Raw genomic sequence first — 21,874 nt, forward strand, 5'->3', positions numbered from 1 at the left:
TCACACGGGACGCTTCAGCTTCTCACTTCGAGACGACGATGAGTTTTCCATGAGTTCAAGAGAATTTTACTAAACCGGCTGTTAACTGGTTTCCTTCACACTAAACACAGGATTGTGTCAGGTTCACCATCTCTACTAACACTACAAGGAAACAGACGCATACAGATTTAACTGCATCACATCTCTGAAACAAGCTTGCAGTAAACAAATGTGTACTGTGTTCACGTGTGTAATAAGTCAGGCTGCAGAAATGTGCAGATGTATTTCAGTGAATTCATTTGGATTAATATGTGATAGCTTATTTATTTCATTGCATCTTTTGCTTTATACCTAAAAATGCGTGACATTTCTAAATGTAGTCACATCCCTATGAAACATGGTTGATTATCACCTGTAGTCACAGCTGGTGATAAAGTAATTAAATGTCCAGCTATTCAAAAATAGGGCATTCTGCACAATGAGTACTTTTTGGTACTTGAAGTATATTTTGATGCTGATGCTTCAGGGCATTGTGCTGCATTGTCGACGCTCTCTGGGCTTCCGGTTAGAACGACCTCACAGTGTTTTATTTTGATCTGGTGTAAAGTGCATTGTGCGGAAATGACAGCATGATAGTCACATGATAAAACTGACTTTTCTTTTTTTTTTTATTTTACTGGGTGTGCATCTTGTTCAAATGTCTTTTTCAGCATTTGTACATAAATATTCTGTATATAAATATTTGATTTTCATTTATTTTACAGAGTCCTTTATTTTGTTTCACAAATATGACATTCATGTCAAATGACATCTGCAGACTTTATAATGACCAGCAGGGGGCAGTGTATTGCAGTCTATGAGAACATTTACTGAGACCTGTTTCATGCACTAGTTTCATGTCTCATTGAATCCAACATGATGTTGATTTTGTAAATTAAGGTCACATCTTCATCACATCTAATTTCAAAACACTGATCAATTTAAAAAAAAAAAAATGAATTCCATACCAATTGCAGGAATAAAATAGGAATAAATAACAAACGAGAAATACATACAAAACAAGAGAAAGGCACACATGAGAGAACAGGTCACATGACAGCACAGCATTATCTACCCACAATTTGAACTAAATAACAGATAGCACAGGCAATGAAAACAAACGGAAATCAGAATAAATTTAAAAACTTTTATTGATGTTAACTTGAAGTGCTGAATTAGCCCTGTTGTCAGTTCAAATCACTTCAATCTATAGCGCACTTTAAGGTCTTTAGACCTTAAAAAGTAATACACTGCAAGGTAAGCTTGCAGCATCTTACTTTAAGGTCAACTGTGAAACTTTGTGGAAAGCCTGAGACAAGTTGATGAGTCAGTGAAGCGCACTTCCTTCTGATGACGGCTATACTGAGGTGAGTTTTTAAGCATATCCTGAACTTTATTCATTATTAGACTTCTGACACCTGGCAAATAAACTCTCACGCGATATGAGAACATAACAGCAAAAAGCCAGTAGCTGGTACATGAATGGATAAAAATTGGATCCCTCAGGGAGGCGCCACCACTTGATCTTCTCCACCGTCGTGGTTGGTGTTCTTCGTCGTCGTTGGCCAAGGTTGAGTCGGAGATCCATCACAAGTAGCCGATGTTGAGGGCCAATATTGGTTGATGGTATGACTTTTACGTTCGTGACTAGGCTGAGATGGGGTCTTCGGACTAGCCAGTAGTCGATTTGGGTGTCTCTGCCGCCGCTGGAGTACGTGATGAGGTGTGCCGGCTTCTTTTTGAAGAAGGTGTTGGTCACGGCAAGATCGTGGGCCTCTGCGTAGTCCAGTACCCGGCAACCCTCGTCGTTTCTGGTCCCAAATCCTTGGCCGCCATGGAATCGGTGATATCCGTCTCTCCCCTTGCCTACATGTCCATTTAGGTCGCCGCCTACCGCCACGTGTTCCTCAGGGCTAATCGTTTGCAGGTGGTCGTCGAGGGCGCGCCAGAATTCTGTCTTCTCCTCGTCGGGGCAGTTGGTCTGTGGTGCATAGCAGGAGATAATCCGTAGGACGGTCGGGTCGGCGTCGATCTTCACTGACATGATGCGATCCGATATGCGGGTAACTTCGACCACGTTGTGCCGGAGCTTTATTATTAGACTTCTGACACCTGGCAAATAAACTCTCACGCGATATGAGAACATAACAGCAAAAAGCCAGTAGCTGGTACATGAATGGATAAAAATTGGATCCCTCTTAGATTGAATTGGTTGCCCTCTTATATTACGTTGTTTTGAACCTAACCGCATCCACTGAATTAATGCAGTTTTCAGGACAGTAAAAACAGAGAACTCTGATATACACAATTTCTGATTGCTGATAGTGTTTCTTAATGCAAAATGGGCTTCCATTTAAAATGCAATTGCTTTATGTTCGATCTTTAGTGAAGAAGGGTCATTTTTGATTCTGTGGACAAGGGATGCAAATGGAATGTGAAGGTAACAGGTAGTAGGGTGAATTAGGGTTTCGTGTGGTCTTCAGTGCATGAATTTTATTGCCACTTTATTTCAACTTTTTATTAATGTACTCAAAAGAAAAACAAGAACCACAAAGGAGATTCTTGTGATTCTTGTTTGTGCTATCTGTTTGTGAAAGAAAGCACATTTTACCACATCATACTGTGTTTGCTGCCATTTATTTTACTCGTCCTGCCTGAGTGTCTGGGCTGCGTTTGTCTGTGCACCTTTGTTCTGGCCTTCTGCTGATGGGTTTCACATGCTGGGCTTTCCCTCTTGGTCCACACCCAGCAGCCTGCTGCTGACCACACACAGCCTACAAACTGATCCATCCATGCATCCATCCATGCATGCATGGCCTGGTTATTGTTGAGTTATCACCTCCAGCTCCTTGCTCATAACCAGGTAGATACTGGGCTGGGCCTGATCTCTGAGCTCAATAACAATGACAAAAATGCCAAACACTTTACTCTTCATGGTAAAAAATGTTTATAATACAGTAAAAACTGGATGTAGCCATAATCAGTGTTTTATATACAGTGTAAGTGAACAACATTGCTACACTGCTGGTGTTTGATTGATAGAGGCTTTCTTTATAAGAACTATGATATCATTTCTTTTGCTGATTAACAGTTTTTATATAATTTTTATATCATATATAGCTTTCAAGAAGCCAAAGATCACTGGACGAAAAGACTACAGACCTGTGGCTCTGACATCTGGTCAGGAAGTCTTTTGAGCGCCTGGTTCTCTCCTATCTTAAGACCCTCACGGCCCCCCTCCTGGACCCCCTGCAGTTTGCATACAGAGCCAACAGGTCTGTAGACGATGCCATCAACATGGCCCTACACTTTGTCCTGCAGAATCTATGCTAGGATCCTGTTTGTGGACTTCAGCTCTACCTTCAACACCATCCTTTCAGACCTTCTTCAAGGATTGCTTTCCCAGATGAATGTGCCTGATCCCATCTGCCGGTGGATCACTGACTTCCTGACGGACAGGAAGCAACCAGTGAGGCTGGGGAAGAATGTCTTGGACTCCCGGACCATCAGCACGAGCTCCCCTCAGGGCTGTGTTCTTTCTTCTATGCCCTTCTCCCTGTACACCAACTGCCGCACCTCCAACCACCAGTCTGTCAAATTAATTAAGCTTGCAGATGACACCACCATTATTGGACTCCTCTCAGACGGGGATAAGTCTGCCTACAGGATGGAGGCTGAACATCTGGTGTCCTGATGCAGCCGCAACAACCAGGTGCTGAATAAGTGTTATTTTCATTTACCACTGGCCCAAGTACATTTTTATTGGCTTGTGAACAAAGCTGTAGTTTTTGTATTTTTAAATATTAACGCAATTTAATTGAGACATTATTTATATTATTTCACTTTCAATGTGAAAAATGCTGTAAAAACGTTGAAAATAATGGTCACCCCTGTTCGCTGCAATGTAAAATAGTACAACTGCTGTCAGCCTTCATTAAGTTGCATCATTTAAACATTTGCATATTTTTATTCAACTTCTGCAGGATGCTTTGATGAAAGACTCCCTTTTCCCAAGTAGAGGCTTTACTAGAGGTCACAGGAACAGCGCTGCTGTTTTGGATGCGGAAAAATGTTGTCTTTCACTCTACCTGAGCTCAGTGTTTCAGTAAGGGCTCCGCCTCATTGTAGCTGACGCTGAAATGTTTGTGTGGGTTGCCATGACAACACCAGAAGTGCATCTGAGATCGTGTCCAAATTCATGGGCTGCATCCTCCTGAGGACTCGGTGTTCTGACAAAACGTCTTACTTTGGCAAAACGTCCTACCGTAAGTAGTTCATGCGTTCTCGGCGGCTCTAGTGACCCTCGAACTCTCGGCTAGCTATCGAGGTGGTGGATAACATACGTCTCCCCCACAGGAGCACGAACCTACAACTTTTCTACTACTGGTTTTACAAGGCGTACACGGTAAAAACATTATGCTGTTATTTGTTAAGCACTTGTGCACCTTGTGAAAAGAAATAAGTGGCTGAGATGGATGTCATATGTGCTATTGATATTATTTTACTCGTTTCTAGTTTTCACGGTGCTCCATGATTGTGAGAGGAATAAAAAAGAATTGTGGACATCAGTACGAAGCATGGATTCTTTTGACCAGAGTAGATACACTGGTCCCTTGAATATACAAATCTTTTTGAGGTGGGTGACTGTTCCTGTGTATTTACAGAAACAATGGTTGTGATAACCTCAGCTGTTTCAGAGGGTGACTGTTCGTTGCTTTGCGCACTTTTAAATCTGTATACAATGGTTTGTTCCCTTTTTGTGTTCTGAGGTTTAAACAAAGCTGTACTAGATGTATTATACCGGTCCCTCGAATCTACAAATCTTTTAGATGTGGATGACTGTTCATTTTCATCTGGAATTGCCCACCCCTGTTCTACATGCTTCTGAGGGAAACCTCACACTGAAGATTGGCAAGATGGCGCCGGTGTGTGTGGCTGCTCGTCTGTCACTGCCAAGTTTGTTCCTGTTTATGTTATTTTTAATTTGTGTCATTCATGAAACAAAGTCTCTGCTGAGGTATGATCGCCAGACACTATTGGACCTCAAACCTGTGGTCCAAAATAGTGTGTCCTTTGGAGCTGGTGGGCAGCAACCCCTGCCCCCATTTGCATCGGAAACCCCGGGTTACCTGTACCGGGTTCCCACGCTACCTTCCCGGCGAAAGCGTCCTCGTCGCCGGGGTAAACGAAGCGGTCGCCTGGTGAAGCTAAAGGTTTATCTAAAGAATTATTCTGCTGTTTTCCGACCAGTGCATGGATTCTTGCCAAGGCTGTTTGCGTCTCGGCGTTTTCTGGATCCTGTTGATACCTGTTTGGTGCCTGTGGTCGGCTTTGATGATGATGCTCCTCGGCCTCGCTGCCCATGCCCTCCCAGGCTAAACCTCCGCTGTCAACATTATCGGAATCTGAGATCGCTGCGGCGGGTTTCTGGACCTCCTGAACCCCGAGCGCCAACTCCAGCTCCAGCTAGGATTGGCCTGGTGAACGCCAGATCACTTTTAAACAAAACTTTTATTCTTCGGGACTTCTTCAGTTCCCGTGATCTGGATTTTCTGTGTGTGACTGAGACGTGGCTGAGTGTTGGTGAGTCCAGTGTTCTATCTGAACTTTTACCTGTGGATTGTTGCTATTTTAACTCGCCACGGACGTCAGGCAGAGGTGGAGGCACAGTGACTGTTTACAAAAAGGATTTTAAATGTAAGCAGTGTTTTCTACAGCCTTCGTTCTCCAGCTTTGAACTTACCTCATTTGAGGTGAGTCGTACAAACCCGATTTTCTGCGCTGTCATCTATCGCCCCCCGAAATACAATAAGAACTTCATAAACGACTTTTCTGATTTTTTAGCTGGGATTATGCCCAACTATGATAGTGTTCTTATTGTTGGAGATTTTAATATACATGTATGCTGTCCTGATAAGCCACTGGTAAAGGACTTTTTAAGCCTTATTGACTCTTTTAGCCTGGTACAGTCCGTACGTGGCCCTACACATGAGCACGGACACACACTGGACCTTGTTCTGTCATATGGTCTGCCTGTCACTGACTTGGAGATTTGTGACTGTGCACTCTCAGATCATATGCCTGTGTTATTCAACGTTGGTTTGACATATACCGCAGTTAAACCTGGCGCTGCTACTCGGTGCTGTCGGGTTATTAACCCCGCCACTGCTGCGCAGTTTTCTGCTGCTTTTAATCAGCTCGGCGGGCCTTCTGACTTTGTTTCCTCTGACACAGAAGACCTACATTCCTGGTTTAATTCTTGCTGTCAAAAAATCATGGACTCTGTGGCTCCTTTAAAAACCAGGCAGCTTAAGGCTAAACCTGAGCCTTGGTTTAATGAGAGCAGTCGTGCTGTTAAGAGGGAATGTCGTCGAGCAGAACGGAGGTGGAAAAAGGATAAACTGCATGTATCATTTCAAATTCTCAAAGACTGCTGGCATCGCTACCAGAACACTGTTAAAGAGGCAAAAAGGGAATATTTTGCAAATATTATTTCTTCCAACTGTCATAACCCACGTGTGTTATTTAGGACCATTGACACTGTTCTTAATACTCCTTTGAATGTCTGTTTGGAAGTTTCTCCTGAGATTTGCAATGATTTTCTGAACTTTTTTATTGAAAAGGTTGTCACCATCAGGGCTCTTATCACAGCTCCTGACTCTGACCCCTCTGTCTCTGTCCCTTGCGCTGCTGTTTTCACTCAGTTTGAGCTTGTGACGCTCTCCTCTTTAGAGGATGTGGTTCGCCATATTAAGCCCACAGGTTCCCCACGGGATCCTGTCCCTCCACAATTCTTTAAAGAAATTTTTCCTAGTATACAACAGTATGTCCTTGACATTATTAACAGCAGTCTGTCTTCTGGTGTGGTTCCTGCAAATTTCAAACATGCAGTAGTACAGCCACTGCTTAAGAAACCTGGCCTTGATCACACAGTTTTAGCGAACTATAGGCCTATTTCCAAGCTGCCTTTAGTCTCCAAGGTTTTAGAGAAAATTGTTTTTAGTCAACTGAAAGATTTTCTAGATGAAAATGGAATCTTTGAGGTTTTTCAGTCAGGTTTTAAAACCCTTCACAGCACAGAATCTGCATTACTAAGGGTTTTTAATGACATCCTTCTGGCATGTGATTCTGGTAACCATGTTGTTCTTGTCTTGCTTGACCTAACTGCTGCCTTTGACACCGTAGACCACAATATTTTAATTTCTCGATTACATGATGTAGTGGGTATTGGTGGCACTGCACTCAATTGGTTTAGGTCTTATTTGTCAGATAGAACTTTCTCTGTCAGCCTTCTCGGTTACGAATCGTCTTCTGCTCCTCTGTCATGTGGTGTCCCACAGGGCTCAATTTTAGGGCCACTGCTCTTTTCTCTGTATCTACTGCCTCTGGGTTCTATCCTTAGAAGGCATGGGATCTCATTTCACTGTTATGCCGATGACTGCCAAATTTATTTGACACTAAAACGCAAGGATGCCATCTCCATAAAACCTCTCTTGACATGTCTAGATGACATTAAAGCTTGGTTGGCTCGAAACTTTTTAAATTTTAATAAAAAGAAAACAGAAGTGTTGGTGTTTGGACCCAGTGGTCCCTGTGAGTCCTCCTCTGTTGTTTTAGGATCCCTGGAAGTCTATTTTAAATCTGTTGTTACTGACCTTGGTTTTAAGTTGGACAGTGATTTTAAATTGGACAACCAAATCAGAGCAGTGGTGAAGTCCAGTTTTTATCATTTAAGGCGACTGGCAAGACTAAAATCTTTTCTTTCGAGGCAGCACCTTGAAACAGTGATCCATGCTTTTATTTCTTCCCGCCTGGACTACTGTAACTCACTTTATGTGGGGGTCAGTCAGTTATTGCTCTCACGTCTGCAGCTGGTTCAAAATGCGGCTGCACGACTCCTAACAGGAACTCGAAAGAGAGAGCATATAACCCCCGTGCTGGCCTCTCTGCACTGGCTGCCTGTGTCTTTTAGAGTTAATTTTAAAATTCTTATGTTTGTTTTTAAATGTCTACACAGTCTTGCCCCGCCTTACCTCTCTGAGCTTCTTCATCCCCACATACCCTGTCGGTCTCTCAGGTCAGCTGACCAGCTGCTCCTGGAGGTACCGAGATCCAGGAGGAAGCTCAGAGGGGACAGGGCCTTCTCTATTGTGGCTCCAAAATTATGGAATAATTTGCCCATGCATGTTAGAGAGGCCCCTTCACTGTCCACTTTTAAATCACGTCTTAAAACCCACTTTTATTCCTTGGCTTTTAACCTCAGTGAGACTTAGTTTCTTTTTTAATGCAGTAGTTATTTAATTAATGATTTCACTCTTCTTTTATTTGTTTTTTATTTATATCTCATGTAATTTTATTTTACAGTTCCAATGTACAGCACTTTGTGTCAGCTGTGGTTGTTTTAAAGTGCTTTATAAATAAAGTTGATGATGATGATGATGATGTGTTTACAGAAACACTGGGTGTTGGAACCTCAGTAGTTTCTTTTTGGCTGACAGACTCTGGAGCTGTACAAGAGGAATAAAGAGCTGCAATGCTTTTGTGAACCTGACCTGGGAAGGGAGAGAAATATATTTTTGTTTTGTTTTTGTTTGTCTTCTTGTTTTATTTGATTCCTTGTGGGATTTGGATCCAACAAGTAAAGTATGCATATTATGCACACACACAAACACACATGCAGCTATTACCATTTCTTGTATTCTTGAATAAAGACATTGATCTGACACATTTAAAATGCAGCCAATTGTTTTTATTGTTATATTATTAAGAAAAAAGAAGAGGTGGGGGTGGGGGGATGTAAAGAAGAGCTTAAAGGAAAGGGCTAGAGGAGAGAAAACCCCAACAATTAGCAGGGCATTTTTTACTTGGACAAATTGTTAATAAAGTTTCCATATCTGTAACAATGATGACAGTATAATTGTTTATAAACAATTATATTGACAATTATATGTGTCCAGTATGTTGGCTCATTTTCTTTTACTTTTTGCATTTGAAAATAAAAGTTGGGCTGATTTTGACACCATTACAAGAAGTGTTGTTAATGATTCTTTTTGAATTAAAATCAGGTTACCACAAATTGTTTTTTAATTTAATTTCATTTGAAATGTTTGTCAGTGGGTAAACAATTCGTAATGCAAAGTCAGAAACATCGAGTTATTCTTGTACTGCATGCTTGCAATAAATAAGTTGTCCTAACAGTCAGTCAAAGGAGCTTGGAAAGAAAAGCGTCTGGACTTCTTTGAGTTGAAGTGACTGATATATATATTTTTTGTCTGTTTGTTTTGTTGGTTTTTGTTTTTTGCCCTTTATCACCATTCCTCTTCCCTGCTGTTTTTCTTTCCCTCTTTCTTTCTCCCCTTTCTTTCCCCCAGTCATGTCTGTCCTATGTGTAGCAAGTGAAAATAAAATAAACAGTAAAAACAAAGGTGAATCAAATAGACCAATACGGCAAGGCCGGGATGGTCCATTTGGTAAAGTAAATCCGTTAGTTATATTTAACATAATGTTAAATGGCAACATTCTGTTTACAATGTTACCATTTCACATTATGTTAAATGGTAACATTCTGTTTACAATGTTACCATTTAACATTGTGTTAAATGGTAACATTCTGTTTACAATGTTACCATTTAACATTGTGTTAAATGGTAACATTCTGTTTACAATGTTACCATTTCACATTGTGTTAAATGGAAACATTATGTTTACAATGTTACCATTTTACATTGTGTTAAATGGTAACATTCTGTTTACAATGTTACCATTTTACATTGTGTTAAATGGTAACATTCTGTTTACAATGTTACCATTTTACATTGTGTTAAATGGTAACATTCTGTTTACAATGATACCATTTCACATTATGTTAAATTGTAACATTCTGTTTACGATGTTACCATTTTACATTATGTTAAATTGTCAGTAGGCCTGGTACCGGAACCGGTACTGGACCCCCTTTTACTTTCAGCCATCAGAAGAGGGTACACTGTGGTCATAACAATACTCAGACTGTAGCATTTAAAGGTCCCAAAGTGTACCAGGAAAATATCCCCCGCACGATTACACCAGCAGCCTGAATTGTGAATGTGAGGGAGGATGGATCCATGCTTTCATGTTGTTCACTCCAGGCTGATATAAAAATGATATAACTAATACTACTTCTACTAATAATGACAATAACAACAAAATAATAATAATAATGTCAAAAATACCAGTAATAATAATAACAATAACAACATAAACAACAACATTACTACTAATAATAATAAAGATAAACAAATGTATTAAAAAATTAATAATGATAATAATAATAATAAAACTGATCATAACAGTAACAATATCAATCATAACAACAAGAGTACTAACAACAATAATAACAATAACAATGAAGGTGTTGCTGCAGATCTGAGTCCCGACTCTGCTGCCTTTCTAGTGCGGCAAAGAAAGTAAGAAATAGAAAAAGAAAAACACAAATAAACTGAGTGTGAGGGTTTTTCTACAAGTTACACTGAATATTTGCACAGACATGCTGACTGTTTGCTGGGAGACGTCACCTGTCTTTTATAGAATAGCAGGTAAGCTGTTCTCTGCCGCTGCTCACACACAGACTCACACGTGGTCTGGCAGACCAACTCGTCATCGTACGTGAGCCGGCTGTCTGTGACGTCGTCTCTTCCGCTCATCTGGTGAACGCCGTCACAGACGTAATGTCCTGAGAGGAGAAGGCGCACTTATTAACGTCTCATAAACTTTCAAAGCTGACCTGCATTCAGCACATGTGTCTGAAAGCACCCACTCACCGCTGTAAGCTGAGGAGCCCAAACGACTGATCACGCTGACCAACAAATAGCGAGCAGTTTACTGGGAGAGGGCAGCGGCACCACCCGTTAGCTTAGAAATGGGCTCCATCCATATTTGAAATGAACGGTGTGCATTTTCCCTTACCTCTTCAGTAAAGGCTGTGTCCTGGCTGATCACCAGCTGCTGTGTCAGAACAATGGGGCTGTTCTTCTTCTCCACGGTGAACGATGGAGTGAACGTAAACCACTTCAGCTGGAGGATCAGCACACTGAAAGAGATGAGACAAAGAGGAGAGGCTCAAAGGAAGATGCAAGGAGGACATGACATGAACAAAACTGACACCGACTGAACTGTGGTGGTTTGAGGCCTTTGGGGACCAATTTGAGGTTACTCACTTTGGCAGGTTCAAGAACAACAGCTCCTCTTTGATCTTCTTAGCTCCGCACTGGCATTCGTAGTCCAACAGGCCGCCCTGCAGCAGGGAGCAGGAGGAACAGGTGCATTAGAGTTAAACTCTTTTACAGATGAATTCACATATTCGTGGGAGCAAGCCTGTTCACAGAATAGAGTCTAAACGAGCTCTTACTTTCAGACTCCAGCCCCGCCCTTCAGCAGCTCCGCAGCATCCTGCTGGCTGGCACAACCTTGCCATTGGCTGCTGCCAGGGACTCAACAGGTTAGAACAAAAATATAAATATTATATCTGAGTTCTTATGTGGACCCGCCTTCCAGGCAGAACCTCACCTTCCATCAATGTCCACAGGTTAGCGGCCCTCGCTCTGTTGGTCCTCCAAAGTGACGAAGACGCCTTCTGGTGTCTGGTGGCAGTGGTGGAAGCCATCATGCCTCAGGACTACTACACCAAGAATCTGGTGGCCTCTCAGGTCAGCAGACACACTCACCTGCTTGCCTGCTGTGATCTGTTTTAGTGATCAGTGAGGCTGATCTCTGTGAGTCTTTGTGCTCAGGCGGACCAGCGCGTGCTGAAGGACTTCATGGCGGAGAAGCTTCCTCGCCTGGCATCTCACTTTGAGGATCACAACATTGACGTCTCTCTGGTCACCTTCAACTGGTTCCTGGTGGTTTTTGTGGAGAGTCTGCCCAGCGACATCCTGATGCCTCTGTGGGACGCCTTCCTGTATGAGGGTACCAAGGTACCATACACCCGAACACACCATGACAGAAATGCAGACAACACTTGAATGCACCACAGTAGTGTCCATGGAAACAAAAATGATTTTGTTTTCACCTTTAGATGTCTTTATTTACATTTTAGGAGTAATAAGACATTGTTTACTAAGCATGGGGAACTGTCATGTGACATGAAATAGGAGTGGGAAAGCAGATCATTCTAGTAACGACCTCACAGTCTACCACAAGCAGCGTAAATCCAGACGATGAGCGGGACAATGGCTTTGGGCTTGTTTCTGCAATGTGACAAATGCAGCACAGCTTTTACATCGTTTGTCTCAGGAAATAAAATCACAGTTCAGACACAGAAATATATACCACACAGGGATAAATGCTGACAACAGCTTCAGCCACGTAGATCCAACCCAAAAGTTTAATTTAAACTTAAAGCTCAACTACCAAGTAAGTTAATATTATCTGGCAACTGAGGAACCAAGTGGCTTATTGGAAATCGATCAGAGCTGTAATGAGTAAAGGGCCCAACTGCACCACAACTGAAAGAGTAATTTTATGACTCACCTCCTCAAAGTTTCCAATTAATTGTGTGGCGTGAGTGTCCTGTTATGAAATGCGTGTCTGTGCTGCAGGTGATCTTCAGATACACTCTGGCTCTGTTCAAATACAAAGAGGACGACATCCTGAAGATTCACGACAGCATGGAGTTCTACCAGTACCTACGCTTCTTCACAAAGACCGTCTCCAATGCCAGGTACGCACTCGCCTCCACCCGCCTTAATCTACGAGCTGTTACACTCTCAGAAGTGTAGCGGATGTAGCTGTTGAATCTTTGAGCTTCAAACCCTTTTTACTGAAATTTTGTGAGAAGTTTAAATTTCCCTGATCACAGTAACAACGATTTAAAGATTTTTAAGTATCTGCAGCTCTCGGATACATGTGGTCCAGTCAGTCCAGTATTTCCTGCTCAAACTGCAGTACCTGAAGTATCAAGCAGCATAAAACAGAAACACTCAAGCTGATCAGTTTCCAGTTCCTCTGTGTTGGTGATCGAGTCCTTTCCACCTGCGTGTGTCCATGCAGGAAGCTGACCAGCATCGCCTTCAACGACATGAACCCATTCCCCAGCCGGCTGCTGAGGAACCGGCGAGTGCTCCACCTGGAGCGCCTGCAGGCGGAGCTGCGTGAGCTGGAGGAGCAGCACAAGGAGTTCATCACCGAGAGCGTCGTACGGAAAGACAAAGAGCTCGACGTCATGGTGAGCGAGGACGACGAGGACCTCTGATCACACGGGACGCTTCAGCTGCTCACTTCGAGACGACGATGAGTTTTCCATGAGTTCAAGAGAATTTCACTAAACCGGCTGTTAACTGGTTTCCTTCACACCAAACACAGGATTGTGTCAGGTTCACCATCTCTACTAACACTACAAGGAAACAGACGCATACAGATTTAACTGCATCACATCTCTGAAACAAGCTTGCAGTAAACAAATGTGTACTGTGTTCACGTGTGTAATAAGTCAGGCTGCAGAAATGTGCAGATGTATTTCAGTGAATTCATTTGGATTAATATGTGATAGCTTATTTATTTCATTGCATCTTTTGCTTTATACCTAAAAATGCGTGACATTTCTAAATGTAGTCACATCCCTATGAAACATGGTTGATTATCAGCTGTAGTCACAGCTGGTGATAAAGTAATTAAATGTCCAGCTATTCAAAAATAGGGCATTCTGCACAATGAGTACTTTTTGGTACTTGAAGTATATTTTGATGCTGATGCTTCAGGGCATTGTGCTGCATTGTCGAAGCTCTCTGGGCTTCCGGTTAGAACGACCTCACAGTGTTTTATTTTGATCTGGTGTAAAGTGCATTGTGCAGAAATGACAGCATGATAGTCACATGATAAAACTGACTTTTCTTTTTTTTTTTAATTTTACTGGGTGTGCATCTTGTTCAAATGTCTTTTTCAGCATTTGTACATAAATATTCTGTATATAAATATTTGATTTTCATTTATTTTACAGAGTCCTTTATTTTGTTTCACAAATATGACATTCATGTCAAATGACATCTGCAGACTTTATAATGACCAGCAGGGGGCAGTGAATTGCAGTCTATCAGAACATTTACTGAGACCTGTTTCATGCACTAGTTTCATGTCTCATTGAATCCAACATGATGTTGATTTTGTAAATTAAGGTCACATCTTCATCACATCTAATTTCAAAACACTGATCATTTTTTAAAAAAAATGAATTCCATACCAATTGCAGGAATAAAATAGGAATAAATAACAAACGAGAAATACATACAAAACAAGAGAAAGGCACACATGAGAGAACAGGTCACATGACAGCACAGCATTATCTACCCACAATTTGAACTAAATAACAGATAGCACAGGCAATGAAAACAAACGGAAATCAGAATAAATTTAAAAACTTTTATTGATGTTAACTTGAAGTGCTGAATTAGCCCTGTTGTCAGTTCAAATCACTTCAATCTATAGCGCACTTTAAGGTCTTTAGACCTTAAAAAGGAATACACTGCAAGGTAAGCTTGCAGCATCTTACTTTAAGGTCAACTGTGAAACTTTGTGGAAAGCCTGAGACAAGTTGATGAGTCAGTGAAGCGCACTTCCTTCTGATGACGGCTATACTGAGGTGAGTTTTTAAGCATATCCTGAACTTTATTCATTATTAGACTTCTGACACCTGGCAAATAAACTCTCATGCGATATGAGAACATAACAGCAAAAAGCCAGTAGCTGGTACATGAATGGATAAAAATTGGATCCCTCAGGGAGGCGCCACCACTTGATCTTCTCCACCGTCGTGGTTGGTGTTCTTCGTCGTCGTTGGCCAAGGTTGAGTCGGAGATCCATCACAAGTAGCTGATGTTGAGGGCCAATATTGGTTGATGGTATGACTTTTACGTTCGTGACTAGGCTGAGATGGGGTCTTCGGACTAGCCAGTAGTCGATTTGGGTGTCTCTGCCGCCGCTGGAGTACGTGATGAGGTGTGCCGGCTTCTTTTTGAAGAAGGTGTTGGTCACGGCAAGATCGTGGGCCTCTGCGTAGTCCAGTACCCGGCAACCCTCGTAGTTTCTGGTCCCAATTCCTTGGCCGCCATGGAATCGGTGATATCCGTCTCTCCCCTTGCCTACATGTCCATTTAGGTCGCCGCCTACCGCCACGTGTTCCTCAGGGCTAATCGTTTGCAGGTGGTCGTCGAGGGCGCGCCAGAATTCTGTCTTCTCCTCGTCGGGGCAGTTGGTCTGTGGTGCATAGCAGGAGATCAGGGGGGGGCTAGAGGGGCTTGAGCACCCGCCCCTTTCCTGATGAGTGCCCAAAGTGCCCTTTTGTTGAGGCAACTTTTAAATTTTTTTTATTTATTTATTTATTTATTTATTTATTTTATGTGTGTGTGCGTGCGGAGTCCTGTCTGTGCCCCTCAACAATAATATTTAACTATTAATCATAGTTTTGCTAAATAAAAGGATCTGGCTTGCATCAGTCACATGATCACATTTAACCAATGATCGCCCTCGACGGCAGAACGCGCTGGTTACGAGCCGGGAACGAGCTCACAAAGAGCACGCGCATTTGTTGCGGTCCGGAGCTGTAGGAGAAACACAAGTTAACTCAGAGACACAGACTGATGCGACAAACCCAGTAAGTAGGTGTACAGCGCACACTGTAGTGTGTAGCACACAGGAGTATTAGCTTATTACATACACGTTGGTAAGTTGTCTTGTTGCAACTGACGAACTGAAACAAACGAGCGTGCTGTGTGTGCAACAGCGTGACAAACATTACCTGTCCTTTTATTAACTGCACAAGTAGTGCTGGTCATAGCTGCTGGCTACCTGTGTAAGGCTGTCATGGGTCTGTAGCTCTGTCACCGTTTTAGGGAACATATTTAGTTTTAAAGTAAGTTTCTGGGCATTTCCTGCCTTTCTGGAGGGATTATATTTCACTAAAAAACGATCTAATATGCATGTCCACATAATAATTATTATAATTATAATATATTAAAAAACACACGCTGTATTTTAAAGAACATACATTAAGAAGCAGATTATATTAGATTTATATTTTAAATAAGACAAAAGTTGGATTTTACAGCAGTAAAATGATTGTATCTCTACAGTTTAAAAATGTAATAAGCTTTGCCCTGCACAGAGTGGATAGTGAAACAAATGGAATCATCATAAATACATTATTTCATATTTATTACTTCCCCCTCCTCATTGCTTTATTATTGTAGCTCTAGTAATAAATAATAATTTAAGGATGCCCATAGTATATACAGTATTCTGAAGAAGGTCTAAAATGTCACTGTGTGTGCATGTGTGTGTTTTATTTAGCTGGATTTAAAAAAATATTACTCATGATATAACATTGTGCAGACATGGCTGGTAAGGACATGAGGAGGAAACAGTAGGAGCTGTATGAGGCTACTAAAGGCAGGGCTATAACATTTTGCTGTCATCATTTTATTATAGATTAAGTGCAAGAGTTGTTAGGTGTGGATAATTAGATTATAGTTTATTGCAATAGCAAGTTGTGCCTTGTTCTCAGATAGACAGCAAGTGGAGAGTGATATATGAAATGATGGGAAGGAAGGAAGAAGAGAAGCAAAGAGTGATTCACAGGCAGAGCCGAGTTTATGTCACAGTTTTTCGTTGCCTTATGGTTCCAAGCGCTGTCACCAATCTTTGCATTTTGTTATTATCTCATGAAACTTGTTTAATCAGCTACCATCTCTCCTGTGGACTTTTTAATGTCTACAGTCTCAGATCAACACAGCCCTGCCCTTCCCATATTAGATTCTTGATGAATGTGTGTTGTTGTTATTCAGCATGGTTCAATGTGCCCCTTTTTAACTTTGAGCACCCGCCCCTTTAAACCTCTCTGCACGTCCCTGATAGAGACAGGTTTTAAAGACTAGAAATGAAAACATGTGAGTCCTGTCTTTAAATAAAAATATATAATTCCCTATATTCCTATCTATTCTTGACATTGAAGCTTTACTCTTCTTGATATTGTGACAAAATACTCTTGGGTTAACCACGAGCTTTCTAAAAACTTGCATATAACAATTGTGCACCATTCATTCCTCATCTTTGCTGCCCATCATTACAACTTTGCTAATGATGGGCAGCAGGTTAGTGTCATGATGTCACCTCAGACATAGTTAAAAGCCCTGTTAACGTAGCTGCTTCTCGCCAGGTGCGGTGGCGCGTGCCTGTAATCCAAGCTACCGGGAGGCTGAGGTTGGAGGATCGTTTGAGCTCACGAGCTCTGAGCTGCAGCAGGCTATGTCGATTAACACAAAATAATTATCCTCATTCAAAAGTCATGTAAGAACCTCATTGGCTTACGGAATGTTGATGTTATTTAAAAAATTCATACAAAAACATGACCTCATTCTAGAATGTCATGTGACAACCTCATTGGCTTATGGAATTGTGATGTCACAGGCTTCTGAATCCATAAATAGGGGTGAGGAGGTACAACTTTCAGTCCGTTATTTGCAGCACTTATGTTAGCAGCATTCAAACGTTCACCAGTAAAGCATTTTCAAACATCTGGATACTTTTCGTACTCACGGTATACAGACTCCAACATGTCTCAGAAAGAGCAAGAAAGACAAGAAGCTGACCCCAGCTCTATTCCATGGTATGAGTCCCTAGACCCTTACATCAGCTCTCTTCCTTGGGATGAACAGGTGGAATTAGAGGAAAAGCGATTGGAAGAAATGGAGAAGGAAAATCTCATGAACAGAGAAAAGATTAAGATCCTGACAGAAGAAAATGAGAGAAAGAGCGCTGAATTAGAAAAATTATCCTACCAGCTTCAGGAAAGGGAAGGTATTATTGAGGAGAAACAATGGGCTCTCCAAGATAAGAAGAATCACGAGCTCCAAGAAAAGCTTGATGAAGCTCTAGAAAAAATTAAAGATCTGCTCCAAAATGAGAAAAAAGAGAGCATTAAAGGGGATAAAATGCTCAAGAAGAATCAGGAGCTCCAAGAAAAGCTTGATGGAGCTCTGGAAAAAAATAAAGATCTGCTCCAAAAGGAGAAAAAAGAGAGCATAAAACAGGAAAACATGGTCAAGAAGAATCAGGAGCTCCAAGAGAAGCTTGACGAAGCTCTGGAAAAACTGAAGGAAATCCACCAAGAAGAGAAGCAACAGTCCACACAGCAGAGAGACATGCAGAGCAAACTCCAAGCCATGGAGGAAAAATACAAAGCGCTGCAGGTGAAACATGACAAAACTCTGCACAAAAGTCAACAGTTGCTTCAAGACAAGAAGCAAATGGAAATGAAACAGAAGGAAATTGACTCCAAGCTTGACGAGATGGAGGAAAAACACAGATCGCTCCAAATCAAGCTTGAGAAAACAGTGCACAGAAATAAAGAGTTCATTCAAGAGAGAGAGCAACAAGAAATGCTGGAGAAAGAAACAGACTCCCAGCTTGAAGTCTTGGAGGAAAAACTGAAAATGCTGCAACTAACTCTTGAGGAAACACTGCTCAAAAATAAAGAGCTGCTTCAAGAAAAAGACCAACAGAAAATACATCAGGAAGAAATGGATTGCAAGCTGAGGAACATCGAGAAACAAAATGAAGGCTTGCAAGTGATGCTTGATGAAGCTCTGGAGAGAAATAAAGAGTTTCTGCACGAGAAAGACCAACAGAAAATAAAAAAGGAAGAAATGGATTGCAAGCTGAGGCACATCAAGAAACAGAATGAAGGCTTGCAAGTGATGCTTGATGAAGCTCTGGAGAGAAATAAAGAGTTTCTTCACAAGATAGACCAACAGAAAATAAAAAAGGAAGAAATGGATTGCAAGCTGAGGAACATTGAGAAACAAAATGAAGGCTTGCGAGTAATGCTTGATGAAGCTCTGGAGAGAAATAAGGAGAACCTCCAAGAAAAGAAACAAGAGCCCGTAGAGCAGAGAGACCTGCAGAGCAAACTCCAAGCCATGGAGGAAAAATACAAAGCGCTGCAGGTGAAACATGACAAAACTCTGCACAAAAGTCAACAGTTGCTTCAAGACAAGAAGCAAATGGAAATGAAACAGAAGGAAATGGACTCCAAGCTTGACGAGATGGAGGAAAAACACAGATCGCTCCAAATCAGGCTTGATAAAAAAGTGCACGGAAATAAAGAGCTTCTTCAAGAAAAAGACCAACAGAAAATACAACAGGAAGAAGAAAAACTTCATCTCCAGAGGAAAAATCAAGCACTCCAAGAATTGTATAACGAAACAAAGTACAAATCAACTGTACTGGAAGAAGAAAAGAAAAAGCTGGAAAAACAATGCTCAGCGATGCAGAGTAGCATCAATGAGATGCTGAGAAAAAATACCGAACTTGAGGAACTTTCTAAGACCTTGAAGTACAAAAACACTGAAATCCAGGCGCAAAAGCAAGAACAACAGAAAACACATAAAGACCTGCAGTGTAGACTTCAAGAAATCCAGAAGAGAAACCAGCAGCTGGAAGACATGCACACAGATGTGCACAAGGCAAAGCGAATAGAGGAGGCAACAGTTAAAGAACTGAAAGACAAGCTTAAAGAAAAACAAGAACAATTAGAAGACATGGTGAAAAGATGCAACAAACTTGAGAAAGAAAACGCAGAAACAATCGATGAGCTGAAAACCCTCATCATTGAGAAAAAAGTGCTGGTGGAAGAGTATCTGAAAAAGAAGAAAAAACGCTTCCACTGGTTCTGGAGGAGGGGCACTGCTGCTTCTCACCTGATGTAACCTCGTCTTCCTCCACCTCTATTCCATCTTCATTTCCCCCCTTCCCCTCCCTCCTTTTTCTTTTTTCACCCTCACCCCCCGACCAGTCCCGGCAGTTGACTGCCCCCTCCTGAGCCTGGTTCTGCCATAGGTTTCTCCTTTAGGTGTCTTTCACTTTAAAAGGAGTTTTTCCTATCCACTGTCGCCTGCTGCTTGCTCAGAGGGGATTGTTGGGGTTTTCTCTCATCTCTCTCTTTCATTCTTTCTATCCTTTCCCCCCCTTCTGCCTTTTCCTTTACCCAATAAACACAATTGCCCACATTTTACATTTGTTTGAAAAATGTCTTCATTCAACAATAATTCATCTTAGGTATAAAAACAAGAAATAGGTAATAGCTGCATGTGTGTTTGTGTGTGTGCATAATATACATACTTGTTTCCCAGAAAGATTTAATACTAGATGGATAGAGACCAGGGACGTGCAGAGGGGGGGGCTAGAGGGGCTTGAGCACCCGCCCCTTTCCTGATGAGTGCCCAAAGTGCCCTTTTGTTGAGGCAACTTTTAAATTTTTTTTATTTATTTATTTATTTATTTTATGTGTGTGTGCGTGCGGAGTCCTGTCTGTGCCCCTCAACAATAATATTTAACTATTAATCATAGTTTTGCTAAATAAAAGGATCTGGCTTGCATCAGTCACATGATCACATTTAACCAATGATCGCCCTTGACGGCAGAACGCGCTGGTTACGAGCCGGGAACGAGCTCACAAAGAGCACGCGCATTTGTTGCGGTCCGGAGCTGTAGGAGAAACACAAGTTAACTCAGAGACACAGACTGATGCGACAAACCCAGTAAGTAGGTGTACAGCGCACACTGTAGTGTGTAGCACACAGGAGTATTAGCTTATTACGTACACGTTGGTAAGCTGTCTTGTTGCAACTGACGAACTGAAACAAACGAGCGTGCTGTGTGTGCAACAGCGCGACAAACATTACCTGTCCTTTTATTAACTGCACAAGTAGTGCTGGTCATAGCTGCTGGCTACCTGTGTAAGGCTGTCATGGGTCTGTAGCTCTGTCACCGTTTTAGGGAACATATTTAGTTTTAAAGTAAGTTTCTGGGCATTTCCTGCCTTTCTGGAGGGATTATATTTCACTAAAAAACCATCTAATATGCATGTCCACATAATAATTATTATAATTATAATATATTAAAAAACACACGCTGTATTTTAAAGAACATACATTAAGAAGCAGATTATATTAGATTTATATTTTAAATAAGACAAAAGTTGGATTTTACAGCAGTAAAATGATTGTATCTCTACAGTTTAAAAATGTAATAAGCTTTGCCCTGCACAGAGTGGATAGTGAAACAAATGGAATCATCATAAATACATTATTTCATATTTATTACTTCCCCCTCCTCATTGCTTTATTATTGTAGCTCTAGTAATAAATAATAATTTAAGGATGCCCATAGTATATACAGTATTCTGAAGAAGGTCTAAAATGTCACTGTGTGTGCATGTGTGTGTTTTATTTAGCTGGATTTAAAAAAATATTACTCATGATATAACATTGTGCAGACATGGCTGGTAAGGACATGAGGAGGAAACAGTAGGAGCTGTATGAGGCTACTAAAGGCAGGGCTATAACATTTTGCTGTCATCATTTTATTATAGATTAAGTGCAAGAGTTGTTAGGTGTGGATAATTAGATTATAGTTTATTGCAATAGCAAGTTGTGCCTTGTTCTCAGATAGACAGCAAGTGGAGAGTGATATATGAAATGATGGGAAGGAAGGAAGAAGAGAAGCAAAGAGTGATTCACAGGCAGAGCCGAGTTTATGTCACAGTTTTTCGTTGCCTTATGGTTCCAAGCGCTGTCACCAATCTTTGCATTTTGTTATTATCTCATGAAACTTGTTTAATCAGCTACCATCTCTCCTGTGGACTTTTTAATGTCTACAGTCTCAGATCAACACAGCCCTGCCCTTCCCATATTAGATTCTTGATGAATGTGTGTTGTTGTTATTCAGCATGGTTCAATGTGCCCCTTTTTAACTTTGAGCACCCGCCCCTTTAAACCTCTCTGCACGTCCCTGCAGGAGATAATCCGTAGGACGGTCGGGTCGGCGT

General features: G+C 41.5%; 2 protein-coding genes across 2 annotated transcripts; both read left to right on the plus strand.

The window, feature by feature from the left end:
• Nucleotides 1-11,531: 11,531 nt before the first annotated feature.
• On the plus strand, nucleotides 11,532-13,249 carry LOC146716968 (TBC1 domain family member 2A-like). The gene is made up of 4 exons (XM_085435516.1): nucleotides 11,532-11,702; nucleotides 11,787-11,972; nucleotides 12,597-12,718; nucleotides 13,048-13,249. Exons 1-4 carry the CDS (start codon nucleotides 11,532-11,534, stop codon nucleotides 13,247-13,249), a joined length of 681 nt encoding a protein of 226 aa, XP_085291642.1.
• A 4,026-nt stretch (nucleotides 13,250-17,275) lies between these two features.
• Nucleotides 17,276-20,059, plus strand: LOC146716969 (uncharacterized). The gene has a single exon (XM_085470439.1). It carries the CDS (start codon nucleotides 17,517-17,519, stop codon nucleotides 19,752-19,754), a length of 2,238 nt encoding a protein of 745 aa, XP_085326565.1. The 5' UTR covers nucleotides 17,276-17,516; the 3' UTR covers nucleotides 19,755-20,059.
• The last annotated feature ends 1,815 nt before the right edge of the window (nucleotides 20,060-21,874 follow it).

Source organism: Copadichromis virginalis, linkage group LG2 (assembly GCF_057382275.1).
Source record: "Copadichromis virginalis isolate Kocher_CV1m ecotype Utaka linkage group LG2, C_Virginalis_male_GT1.1, whole genome shotgun sequence".
Classification (NCBI taxonomy): Eukaryota; Metazoa; Chordata; class Actinopteri; order Cichliformes; family Cichlidae; genus Copadichromis; species Copadichromis virginalis.

What these genes read in the sequence shown, in the direction of transcription:
- LOC146716968 (XM_085435516.1), top strand. Translation starts at nt 11,532, where the DNA reads ATGTGGACCCGCCTTCCAGGCAGAACCTCACCTTCCATCAATGTCCAC. An exon ending in TCCTGTATGAGGGTACCAAG is followed by an intron (nt 11,973 to 12,596) that starts GTACCATACACC and finishes TCTGTGCTGCAG; the next exon opens with GTGATCTTCAGATACACTCT. An exon ending in AAGACCGTCTCCAATGCCAG is followed by an intron (nt 12,719 to 13,047) that starts GTACGCACTCGC and finishes GTGTCCATGCAG; the next exon opens with GAAGCTGACCAGCATCGCCT.
- LOC146716969 (XM_085470439.1), top strand. Translation starts at nt 17,517, where the DNA reads ATGTTAGCAGCATTCAAACGTTCACCAGTAAAGCATTTTCAAACATCT.